The sequence below is a fragment of the Lates calcarifer genome, unplaced genomic scaffold, assembly GCF_001640805.2.
Source record: "Lates calcarifer isolate ASB-BC8 unplaced genomic scaffold, TLL_Latcal_v3 _unitig_4589_quiver_709, whole genome shotgun sequence".
Taxonomy (NCBI): domain Eukaryota; kingdom Metazoa; phylum Chordata; class Actinopteri; family Centropomidae; genus Lates; species Lates calcarifer.
This window is the reverse complement of record NW_026116990.1, coordinates 153,492-166,140: the sequence shown is the minus strand read 5'-3', so window position 1 is coordinate 166,140 and position 12,649 is coordinate 153,492. Positions and strand designations below refer to the sequence as shown.

The 12,649-nt window shown below is 40.2% G+C and overlaps 1 protein-coding gene across 1 annotated transcript; it reads right to left on the bottom strand.

The window, feature by feature from the left end:
• Positions 1 to 7,691: 7,691 nt before the first annotated feature.
• Positions 7,692 to 10,448, bottom strand: LOC108900683 (60S ribosomal protein L36). The gene is made up of 4 exons (XM_018701855.2): positions 10,317 to 10,448; positions 9,273 to 9,367; positions 8,234 to 8,368; positions 7,692 to 7,820 (listed from the first exon to the last, which is right to left on the bottom strand). The coding sequence occupies exons 2-4, from the start codon at positions 9,363 to 9,365 to the stop codon at positions 7,731 to 7,733; spliced, it is 318 nt and encodes a 105-aa protein (XP_018557371.1). The 5' UTR covers positions 9,366 to 9,367; positions 10,317 to 10,448; the 3' UTR covers positions 7,692 to 7,730.
• Positions 10,449 to 12,649: the final 2,201 nt, after the last annotated feature.

The following is a 12,649-nucleotide window of genomic DNA, read 5'->3' as shown; positions in this document are numbered from 1 at the left end:
TATCAATAATGGGGAGGGACAGTGATGGCAGAGACTGCTGGAGGTGTACAAGTGAGTAGCAGAGCAGGCGAATGGTGGAGACTGCTGGCAGTGTGCAGGTGAGGACAACAGGGCTGGCACAGGCAAACACTGGAGCACAGGAAAAACATAAGTTAGTATGAGCACAGGAGAAACACTAGAGAATTGCTCAGTATAACAACAAGCTGAATGGCCAGGAGCTCAAAACCACTAGCTGAGTGAAACAATCTGTCAACGAGTGGGCGAAGAGCCAGGGTTCTTATACTGCAGGTGGTGAGTAATGGGAAGCAGGTGAGCAGGTGAACCAGGTGACCAGGGAGCCAGCCACATCACAATAGCACATACACACACACACACACACACACACACACACAGACAAACAAACAAGGGGTAGGAGACACAAGGGAGGACAGGGAGGAGAAACAGAGAAACACTAGGGAGAAATGAAGTCACCAGAGGAGAATTACACGATTACACGATGATAAAAAAAAAAAAATTAAAAAAAAATGAGTCAACCTGCAGAGGTTTTGCCACACAGGTTAGACTGGGGTATGCCTGGATGCACAAAGGAATCTCACTGTTCACACTGTTACCAGGAGCTCCAATACAAAAGCCCAATTCCAGCCCAAAGGTGTGTAAGAATTAACCTGACTATGACAAACAGCACAGGATTCTAATCAAAACAGCCAGGTCTGAAGATACTTTTCCAGCTATTAACTATCTACTTCCTAGAGCCTACCCTGCTACACTGGCACTCTGCATCCCGCTAGTACAGTCTCTCTAGTTGACACCAGCTCTCTCCTTGTGCAAGTGCTGATGTGGTTGCTGGAAAATACTTTGGATGCAATGATACGTTTATATCTGAGGCAATGTTAATTTGGGGTGTGTTAAGCAACCAAAGAGAACTGTAATTTTTTTTGCAATGAGTACTGCGGCACTACAAAAATGAAAAGGTTGAGAAAACTAAAACATTTCGAGGGAAACAAGATTTTTTGATTTTCAGGCCAATTCAAACTCCCAAGTTTTGAAAAAATTACTTGTGACTCAGGGGTCTTATATAAGAAAGGTGCAGGAAGTGTCTGAATTACAGACCAGCCTTCATCATTGTTTGCAATGTTTTACTTTTGACCAGAGAAAGAAGATCATCTGGCACCTCAGAGGCATGACAGCATTTCTCACAGAACTCTTTTATATTATGGGAAAAAAGTTTCCTGGGGAATTTTAACCTCAACGTATACTGGGAAGTGTATCCAAATAAATTACCAATGTTTCTAAATAATTTGAATTGATGAGTCAAGTAAACAATCCATTGGACATTGGAATTCATGATTATTAGTTCTGACAGTGATAATTAAACAATTTAGAATAGAATAGATCTTTATTGTCACTGTTCCAAAACAGTGAAACACCATTTAGCAGCTCTTGGAATGGCAGTACAGATAAATATAAAATGTCAAAAAAATAAATAAATAAATAAAATAAAATAAAAATAATGAATGTAAAAATAGAGATGAGATAAAAGTAAGATACAATAGACATTAACACAACACAATGAGGTAGTATATGTGTACAGTAGTATTTAGACACACAAAGTTAGCAGAACTTTCTCTATCCATGATGAATCACAGATTAAGATTCTAAATGATCAGGACTCCACTTATCCAGGGTTGGGTGGTGGTTGCAGCAGGCTAAGCAGGGTATCAAAGGTGTCCTCTCCACAGCAAAGCTTTTTAGCTCTGCCAGGGGGATTCAAAGAGATTGCCAGGCCAGACGGGATATGTAATCCCTCCAGCAAGCTCTGGGTCTACTCTGGGTCCCAGTTGGACAGGCTAGTAAAGCCTCCAAAGAAAGGAGAAAGGAGCAGCAGCTCTACTCCAAGCTCCTTCTAAATGTCTGAGATCCTCATCTCATCTCTTGGGCTGAACCAAGACACCCTACAGAGGAAAGTCAGTGAGTCTTTAACTCACAAGACAAAGCTCATGATCGTAAGGGAGGGTTGGAACATAGATCAACTGGTAAGTCAAAAGCTTTGACTTCTAGCTCAAACCAGACATTCTCCTCACCTTGGATGTGCCTTGAGATTCCTGTTCACAAATATCACCCACTGGATCTGAGACAAGTGACAACCTTGGTGAAGTCCAGCACCCACTAAAAAACATGTTGTCTTTGTGTAGAGAGTACAGACACAGCTCTCACCAGATGATCAGATGGCTTGTAGCAGTGGCCCTAGAACCCCATATTCCCACAGCACCCCCCACCCACCCACAGGGTCCCCTGTGGCACATGGTCATAAACCATCTCCAAGGCTTCAAGAAACATGTACACTGGATGGTCAAACCCCCATGACCCCTAAACACGCCTGCAAGGGTAAAGAGCTACTCCACTGTTTGGAATCTGCATTCTCCACCCGAATCCAATGTCTGGCACTTGGTCAGAGTCTCTTTTCCAGCACCCTGGAGAAAACTTTCCCTGAGAGGCCGGGCATTGTGATATCCCAACCACTGGAGTACACCTTCCAGTCCCCAGTCTGCCACTCTACATGTACTGTCCACAACTGCCATGTGACACTGAGGCAACCAAGACAGCTCAACAATGTCCAAAGCCTTAAGCATTTCAAGGTGACTCACATCCACACCTGGTGCTTCTTGACCAGTGACCTCTGCCAGGGATATGGATGAAGTTTCCTCTTAGACTCTGCCTCCTTCAGGAGCTCCTCAAAGTGCTCTCCGCACTTCTACTCCTCCCACACCAGAGTTTTTGCTTCAGTTACTCCCAAAGCTGTAGCCCTTCTGTCCTCCCAGTCCATGACTGGTACAGAACTCCAATAACAAAGCTGTTCAGTGCTTAAACGCACAGCCAGAGCCTTCCCCTCAGCAACTCACAGTCGCATAGTGGCGACCTTGTTCCTAAGGGAGAACTCCATAACAGCAGTGCTCAGGTGGGAACTCGTGAGTGTCCCCATGCCTATCCAGCACCTCTCACCCTGGGCAACTACAGAAAAGAAGAGAATCCGGCCCCTCTCCAGGAGTTTGGTTCCAGAGCTCTTGCTGTACATAGAGATGTTGGTACCAGTCCACCTCCAATCCAGGTGGGATGTAACACAGAGCGGCATTGTGCTAAATAATTTTATCAGCTGTGACTCCTTATTGTCATCTAATTGACATAAGTTTCAATATAGCCAACTCCAAAAATACTTCTTCTTATTTCCTCATTCATAAATTAATCACTTAATTAATAATAGAGCTTTAATGCCTAGAGCTGCGTGTGTCTGGTGTCATCTCAAATCAGAGGCTTCAGATTTATCAACATGTCTGTTCTGCTGCTTCAGATGGCTGCATGGATTTAATGGATGACAGAGAAGATTTCAGTTACATGGTGAGCATTAATTCAACAATATTTAGTTTGCTGTTGTTGATAAAAATCACCAGACAGGCAGTCAAATTCAATTCAATTTAATTCAAATAACTTTATTTATCCCCAAGAGAGCAATTAGATAGCATGAAGAGCAGCTCAACAAATCACACACGACACACTGGCAAAAAATTTGCTTCAAGAACAAATGCCATTCTTAAACTTCGATTCTGCTACATCAGTAGTAGACTACTAGACTAGCAGTAGAGTATCAACCAAAATACCAACAACCTGCTTTGTGCTGCCTCATTTGAATGAGCCTCCCACCTGTTTATGCCTTTCTTCCCACCTCTGCAGTGCACTCAAAAGTATGAAGTCTCATGATCAGTATTGGGCTATAAATCACTGGCTCTGAGTTTCTCACTGCTTCTGTTCTTTTCAGTTCAACTTTGATGAGGCTGTGAGGTGATGAAGAAGATGAAGAAGATATGGGACAAGGTTACCACTACATGTAGTTTTACATGGTTGCAACTTTATCAGAGCTTTGTCAACATTTGCACAAGTTACATTAGTAGTTACCACTAATGGTACCACTAGTGGTAGTTACCACTAATGGTGGTAACTACATCATCTTACAGGGACCTGGTTCATAAGATTGCCATCTACAAAGATGACAACGATCTCGTGCTTAACATAGACAAAACCAAAGAACTGATCATAGACTTTAGAAGATGAGCCCCCCCACAGCAGCCACTCACCATCAAGGGGACCGTGGTGGAGTGGACAGACAGCCATAACTTCATTTTCCTTCACATCTGTGAGAGTCTTAGTTGGGCAAAAAAAAAACAAAAAAAAACACAGAGCATCCTAAGGGTCAAACATCACCCAGCTCATGCTCTGTTTCAGTGGGTGGATTCAGGTTACAACCTGAGACACTGCAGGACAGTGAGCATCAGCGCTCACAGGGCTCGCCACCACAACTATTTCTGTTTCAAGGAAGGAACTACCTCATTCTACAAATCACTTCACACTACAGAGAATAGATTTTACAACCCAAAACCAATTGGTGCAATAAAAATCTTAAAATCTGACAGATCACAAACTCACTAAGTGTAATATCTTACACACTAATTGTAGCTGCTTGTACATATATTGTATGCACATATATTTATTATGTTTTTGTTGATATTTTTATGTTTATGTTATGTTTTCTTACTGTGTTGTATTGTGTTAAATTGTATATAAAAATTTTGCGACTCACAAACACACAAGAATTCTAATGTGCTTGTACTTACATGTACCTGTGCAAATGGTAAATAAGCTCTCTAATCTAATCTAGTTACAACTATAGTGCACAGAAAAGGACATTTTCTGCAGTTGAGCCTGCAAATGATTAAATTTGCAGACTCAATTTTGACCATGGCACACTCATTTAATGTCGCTCTTGCAAATATAAATGGTGTCTTGATCAAGCTCAGATTATTTTGTTGGTTCAATATCCATATAATTAACAAAAAGAAATATTTAGGAGCAACAATTACAGTATTACAGTTACAATATGATGGCAATTTAAAAAAAAAAAATCATAAAAAATGAAATTGAGTTATCTTAGAAGCACATATGTATACTATACCAAGGATGGTTTCTATATGATTTTAAGGACTCTTAAAATGATATGTAATATTTCTCCTGATAGTGTCAGATATGTGATATATCTTTATCAAGAACAGAACAGAACAGTCAATATTATGGGATAACCATAATAAGTTGAACAATGCCTCAATTTGAACATGTCAGCAGGTGTTGCCTGCAGATAACCATGCCTATAAGTGCACTGCCACCATCAACTGGATGGGTGAATCATGGGATACACTTTGAAGCAATATTAGGTCAAATGTGTAGAAATTTGAAGTGTAGCTACTGTGTGTGGATGGACTGTACTTATATAGTGTTTTTCTAGTCGTATCGACCACTCAAAGCGCTTTATTCTACGCATCACATTCACACAGCGCTTGCACTACTACAAAGCACATTCACACATCAATGTTACAAACATCAGTGGATACTTCAGCACAGACTGGAGGAGCCAGGAATCAAACCGCTGACCTTCTAATTAGTGGGCGACCCGCTCTACCTCCTGAGCCAGAGCTGCCACAGCTGCATTCCTCAGTTGCCCACTACCTGCAGTTGGATGACTTTGCACTTCAGTGTTCAAAACCATAAGCGTGGATATTGGGAAGGATTCACTGTGCAGTTTGAACTACTGAACATTTTGTTTGTTGAACTGCAACACTTTTCAGTCATGTGGTTGAGGACACTCTGAAAAGGTGAGCTGAGAGCAACTTTTACTGAGGCACTGATAATTAAGATTAAGAGAAGGGGTGGGGTTTACCCTGTTGCTGTGGATGACATCATGGGTCTGTCCCAATGTCTATACTTGCAGTGTTAAGCACTTGAAGCAATTTGGGAGATTTTTCAGCATGTTTACACACTGCTTGACCCGTACTTGATGCACATTTCTCCTAAAACTGCTTTGAAGCTATAAACTGCTTAATCATCACAGTATAACACAGTAAAGTTAAACTTCGTGGTCTGTCCATTTAGGAAGACTGCTCCTCCTTGATGAGGAGCACTAGCAGAGCTCTAGAAAGTGCATGTTTCTGACCAAACTGTCAGAAACAGACTCCATGAGGGGGGCATGAGGGCCAGACATGCTCTAGTGTGACCTGTGCTCACAGCCCAGCACTGTGCAGCTCACAGAGAACACCAGAATTGGCAGGTCTGCCATTGGCACCCTGTACTTTGATTTTGGGTGTGATTTTGAATCCAGCCCTTGGTGGGTTGACGATTTTGGTTTCTATTGACTATTGTTATGTCATCTTGTTCGCAAGAAATTATTAAATGTAGCAGTGTATTTACTACATTTCAGCCCAGTTGTTGATGGTGATGAGCTTATTAACAGGTTTGTGAAACCATAATCAACAAACATGAATAACTAATATACTATGGCCTAGGGTCCACATATACCAATCTATTCCTCTTACTGCGACTAAGATCAATATTGCATATCTGACACTGTCAACATAAATATCAGGTAACATTTCTCACATCAAAGGCTGAGAAATATGTTTGATAATTTCATGAGACAAAACCCATCAACTAATATCATGTGGTCTCTTTTATCTTCCTACATGTTTCTAGATATCTTGATTTAATGTCAATATTAACTCATTCATTTTTCTTCTCAGCTCCTGAATGTGTTTTTTACTTGACTGTAAGTGTGCACGTATTTCTATGTTTCAACAAATCATCTGAACTGGATCAGGTAATGTACAGTGACAATCTGTCCTTACTCACCAAATTACGTCCCAGTCAGGTCTGATAAGCACACACACATTAATGCAGCACTTAGGCACTGTGGCAGTCACCAGAAATACATTATTCAAGTGGATACTTGACAAGTCACTAATACCATGTGTTGGTATTGGCATGGAATCCATGTTTCATGTGAAAACTTTCTCTCTCTCTCTCTGCAGAGTTTAGATGACAGGTTTCTGGTCTGAGTCTGTGAATGTGACATTTTTGGCAGAGTAATTCTACATATAATGGCAGGTTTACTCATATCCATTGTTACTGAATTGATTCAGTTTGTAAGGGAACTGACTAGATTATCAAAATGTGCTTGTAAGAATTCATTACTGTTGAATTTTCTACAAAATTAACATGAGGCAAATTACCTTGATTTGACTCATTATGAACAGGCATGACGACTCACCAATCCCCTGCACCACCATGATCTTCTGACAGATTTAGGAGCTAGTTTTAGCATTAAAAAGCTTTGTGAATTACTCAAAAAACTAAGATGTGCTTTGAGGACTATCTCCTAGCTCAGCCAGTTAGGTGTTAGTTAAAACAGCACCTCCAAACACCATCAATGCTCAGTCGGTAAAAGATTTCACAGGGCAGACTCAGCTTCTCTTCATTTTAACATCATCCTTATAGCTCATGTAAATACGACACGAGGAAACCATGTTGATATAAAAATGATTATAGCCCAATAAGAAATGTCAAACATCATTGCAATCAGCATGCTAAAACAGCCTGCAATAAAACCTGAGGGAAACTTGCATAGCAACAGTGCCCATGTTGGTATTTGGGAGTATGCTTAATTATGATTTTTCCATGAAGGAAGCACAAGATCCTGAGCAACGCCGAGGCAGTCAGAAATTCACATATGTGCTGGACATGGACCGTGGCAACCAGACCTGATTATTGCTAACAAATTAGAAAAAGCAAAGCAGAAAACATACAGACCATTAATCTGGATTTCGTAGTTAAGCAAACTTTTATTAAGTGACATATTAGTCCTTCTTGGCAGCAGCCTTTCTCATGGCAGCCAGTACGTTGCTCAGCTCCTCTCTCTTTCTCTTGGCTCGAATGTGAGTGCCAATCTGTGGAGGAAACACATCAACATTAGAACGATTCCCTTCAGCACCATGTAAACTCTGAGCTTTCTCTCTATAGAACTGTGGTGTCAGTGTAATGCATTATGTCCCTCATAAGGAGAGGTAACAAAATGACAGAATGAGGCTAAAGCATTAAGCATACTCAAAAACGCTGCTTAAGCTGCAGTCAGCTACAACTCTGTAAATACAAAGGCAGAAATACACATGCACACTACAATAGATTTTAAACACTACATGTGGCTCTGTACACAGCTTACTTACTGAAATTGTGTGCAGTGCACAGCCATTTTTCTCTCCCATAGCTTTAATAAACAAAGCTACAGCAGCTGTTAAGCAGTATTTCAGGTTTCTACCAATGTTTACTTATAACTGCTCTGACAAAACAAATATAAACTCACCCTTTTCTTGATGAATTTGAGAGCTCTCTTGTCCTTAGACACCTTCAGCAGCTCCATGGCTCGCCTTTCATATGGTGCAAAACCACACACTTCACGGATAGTATCGCGAATAAACTTGCTGTGTTTGGTCAGACGCTGCATAGGAAAGACAAATATTACAAAGGTTTTGAACATGATCCATTTTATCCAAAATATTTGATTAGTTTACGTCAGCATCTTCAGTACCACATTTACAGCATGTCAATAACAACAGAAAATGCTAGTCTCATGACAATGTGATATAGATACACTGATGTTTTTGGATTACTTTGTGGTTTATTATTTATTTATTTAAAAATTAGAACTAGACTGGTGTTTAAACCACAATCTTATTTGTTCTTTCACCTCACACAGTTAACACTGCAACGCTCTAAACTTCAAAACTTTAAGATCAGTCTTGAGAACTACAACTTTAAATAAGTAAACTCCACAAACTGTAAATGCTACTGTTAACATTTAAAAGAAATATTTGCAACTGATCTAACAAGGAACACACTGCAGGCAGTCAGGTAGGTTTAGATCTTCAGTGCTGTGTAAGAGCAGTCAGTGTTGCTATACCATACCATTAGAATTGTTTCTATCAACAAATCTCAAGAAAAGACAAAAACCAACAGTGTGTTAATCCAGTACTTTGACTTCCCTTCCCCATCAGTAGCAAACCCACTAGTTCCTACCCAAAACATAAATGAGAGACGACTATAGATGCACTGAAGCTTATCACTTCTATCAAGTGTGGCATTCACATACATCAGAGTTGTAGTACAAGACCTTATTTGAAATGAAGAATACCACAAGTGATGACTAATGAACTTCAGTTTCCCAAAGGATGATGTATTCCAATTGCACACGCACTATTTATTAGGTTTAGGTCTTGATAGTGGATTTGCTAGTAAAAAGAAAAACACAAATAGTACAAGTCTAATCCTTAAAAGCTTCAAGTGATTCACCAAGGTTGCTCTTAACTAGCTGTCACTGCAGTCACTCAACAGCAGATACTCACCCCACGCCGACGGCTGTGTTTTGGAGCAGCTACATTTTTGGTGACTGGATGGCCTTTGTTAAGGCCAACAGCCATAGGGTAGCGGATAGCCATGTCTGCAAAAGACCACACACACACACACAAACATCAATCAATCAGCTGCTTGGCCAGATGCAAAGTGAGGATGCCACATCCCCTATAAAGTTATCAGACAGTCTGACTGTTAGGTGCAGCACCCAACAGCATCCCTTGAGCTCCATATTCCTCCTGGCGTATTGATGACTCTACGGTCAGTGGTAGCATTGCTTAAACTACACTGTAACTTCACGATACTGAAGAATACTACAAAGGAAATGCCGCTGTTGTTGTGCATTCCCTTCCAATTCAGGTATGGCACACTGGTCACGAGAAGCAATTACATTAGAACCTCGACTATGATGAACTCTACATTGCTTCCTGCAAATGAAAGAGTCATAACAGGTAACTTGCAGCTACAGTCGTCGTGGTATTAAGGCACAATGCTGCGTAGCACTGCCTACTAAGATACGTTTCCAAACATCATTCAGGTTGCTCTATTCGCAATACCAAAGCTGTGGTATGGTATTGTGGCGGGTGGAAAGCATTCAAACCAGACAGGTAGAGGGCGAATTCATTTACCGTTCATCTAAAACCGATTGCTGCCGACATGGTACAGTTTCCGAATGCGACTCCTACTATACGTTGGACAGAATGTCACGTTGGGGCGACTGGGGGTCTGACTGAGAATGAACTGTCTAATATTAAAAAATTAAATGTGGTTTGTCGTTACATGGAATAACTCGCACAGAGTTTATGGGATATTTTGCTGCTGCAATTTGTTTAACGGCCGTAACTAGAGATGCTGGTTAGTCACCAACGCGGCTACAAATTTTCATTTGTTTAGTAAGTTACTGTTTCACAATACTGGACATAAATGTTAAGTGAAGTCACTGGAAAGCGGCAATTCCGATATATCTAGAAAAAATAGAAGGATGGCGAAGATTATGCCTGAGATTCAGCAAATAGTTTTCAACACTACAATCTTACCTGCTGTCTGTGATGGCGGTCAAGCCGGAAGGACTGTTGAATGAGCAAATCAGGGTAATAGAGGGTTTGACCCGGAAGGCAACTCTTCAACAGTGCCCCTGCCGGGGTGGAAGAGGTACTGTTGGTTAACCAGAGCTCTAAGACGTCAGAGCACCGTCTGTATGATGCGCCTAGTGCATGGACGAGCAAATTTTATCAACGTATCCTCAAGGTGAACTGAGCCCTGAATCACAACTGACACTGTCCGAATCAGCTATTTATAGCATCTTAGAGCAACACTAGTAAGAGGTGTAGCTTATTTTGTCCCATTGTCAACTTAAGTATTGCAACAGAAAAAATCCTACAAAACTTGATAGTTAATGGCTCTTTCTTTTATTAATTTTTAATTCATGGAGTTAATGTATTTCTAAAAACTTTCTCAGACCCCTGAAAAGATTTTTATTTGCATGATGTCATCCCAATGTAAAGTCTACAGAGAGCAAAAGTGGGGCCAGAACTTCTGGACTGTGTTAAAGAAGTAAGAAAACACCATATAAAACCCACTAATCTTTGTAACTACACTAACAGCTAATAATCCAGCCTTAAAACAGAACCTTTTCTCAGCAACATTTGTTTCACACTAATATTGTGGTTTGTTCAGTCTGTTTTTCAGCAGCTGTTACTGAGCACCATCTCACACAAACCCTAAACATTTGTCAAAATGTCAGAGATGAGCATAAAATATAAACTGTGATTATGAAAAAACTGTACAAGTTATAAAAAATCTGAATACCAGCTTAATAGCAGGAATTATTCATTTCTAGCACAAATGTTGAAGTTGAAGTTCAAAGAGGCTGAAGCTTTACAGGATTCTCTCCATTCATTTGAATGGGAAACATTTTGCAGAACTTGAGTACTGTTTTTGTTTATCCACCATTGATGCTAATAAGTTCAGTAATTTTCTACCAGACTAGGAACCTGAGATGTACCATCCATATGTACATGCCATCTGCTTGGTCATTGTTAAACCCACAAGCTTGTACCTCAAGAGATTAAAGCTTCTTGAACTTATCCCTCTATATGTCTAAGTGACACCAAACTTTGCACAGCACAATAAAATAGCTAATGAGAGCAATAATAAGTTGATTTTTGTGTATTTGCATAGAAATACATATCTAGTATTTAGATTATATGTAATTTTATAGTTAATACGTTTTTGGATAGAATTTATCCTGGATGTTACGGCCTAACTGTGGGAGTTAAAATCATATAGTCCAAACTGTACAGTTTGTATTTGGACAGTTATACGTTTCCTGCTTTTCAGGCTCTGTGGTTCAGCACATTCCATTTGAAAAACAACAATGGATACTACATTAAAGTGCAATTTTCCAGCTTTAATGTGTGTAGGTTTATGTCAATATAGAAAAAACTATGTGAGAGATATGCTCTTTTTAAGACATAGTGCTCAAAGTTTAGGAATTTAAAAGGAATTGGACAGATACACATGAAGTCAAACAAAATCATATTTAATATTTTGTGGAAAGTTCTTTGCAGTCAGTGACTGCCTTACGTCTTTGACCCACAAACAACCAAACACCATGTATCCTCCCTGATAGTGCTCTCTCAGGCCTTCACTGCAGCCTTCTCTAACCCTTTCTTGTTCTGGGCTTTTCCTGCCTTTAACCTGGTCTTCAGCATGTGGAATGACACGTACATCAGTTGTGCTGGTCAACGCATGGCCATGTGCACTGCACGAATAAGTAAGATATAATTGCAGGGTGGTGGACATGATGTATAGAGTGGTGCAGGGATGACGTAATTTTATAGGCCAGCCCAGAAATTAGCATCACCCTCGTTCCCTGCATGGTAACATGACTTCACTGTCACCACCACTTAGCCTCCAACTTGTAATTTAATTCAGTGTGCTTGCCTCCTCTATAAAAGCCTTTCCTCTCTAGTTAGTAGTAATTTAACTGCGAGTATAAACACAGCAAGGCTATGATGGTGGACTGGTGAGTAGTTTGGTTTTCATGTGCAGTGTTATGATGTTGACAACTTCTGTAGTCTCATTTATCCATTTGTTAGCAACTGCCTTTTTTAAGACACATAAATGCTTTAAAAATCATAGTGTGATATTTTTGGACATATTTAATGTTGTAGAGCAAAATGTGAAAATGTCTAAAGCTTGTGTTAACCACAGACCTTATTTCAGGCATCTAAACAAAAAGCCATTTAAAAAAAACCAGACTTTGGGACAAAGGAACTGTAAGTGCTAAAATGCTAACTTATTTCCAGGTTTTAGGACTCATTCCTGCACCCATTGCACATGTTGCATTACCTCCAATGTCCACTTT

Bases quoted from the DNA above. Each gene is read 5' to 3' on its own strand.
- LOC108900683 (XM_018701855.2), bottom strand. From the start codon at position 9,365: ATGGCTATCCGCTACCCTATGGCTGTTGGCCTTAACAAAGGCCATCCA. The intron at 8,369-9,272 runs GTGAGTATCTGC...TTTCCTATGCAG, and splicing joins AACACAGCCGTCGGCGTGGG to CGTCTGACCAAACACAGCAA. The intron at 7,821-8,233 runs GTGAGTTTATAT...TTTCCTCCACAG, and splicing joins TCAAATTCATCAAGAAAAGG to ATTGGCACTCACATTCGAGC.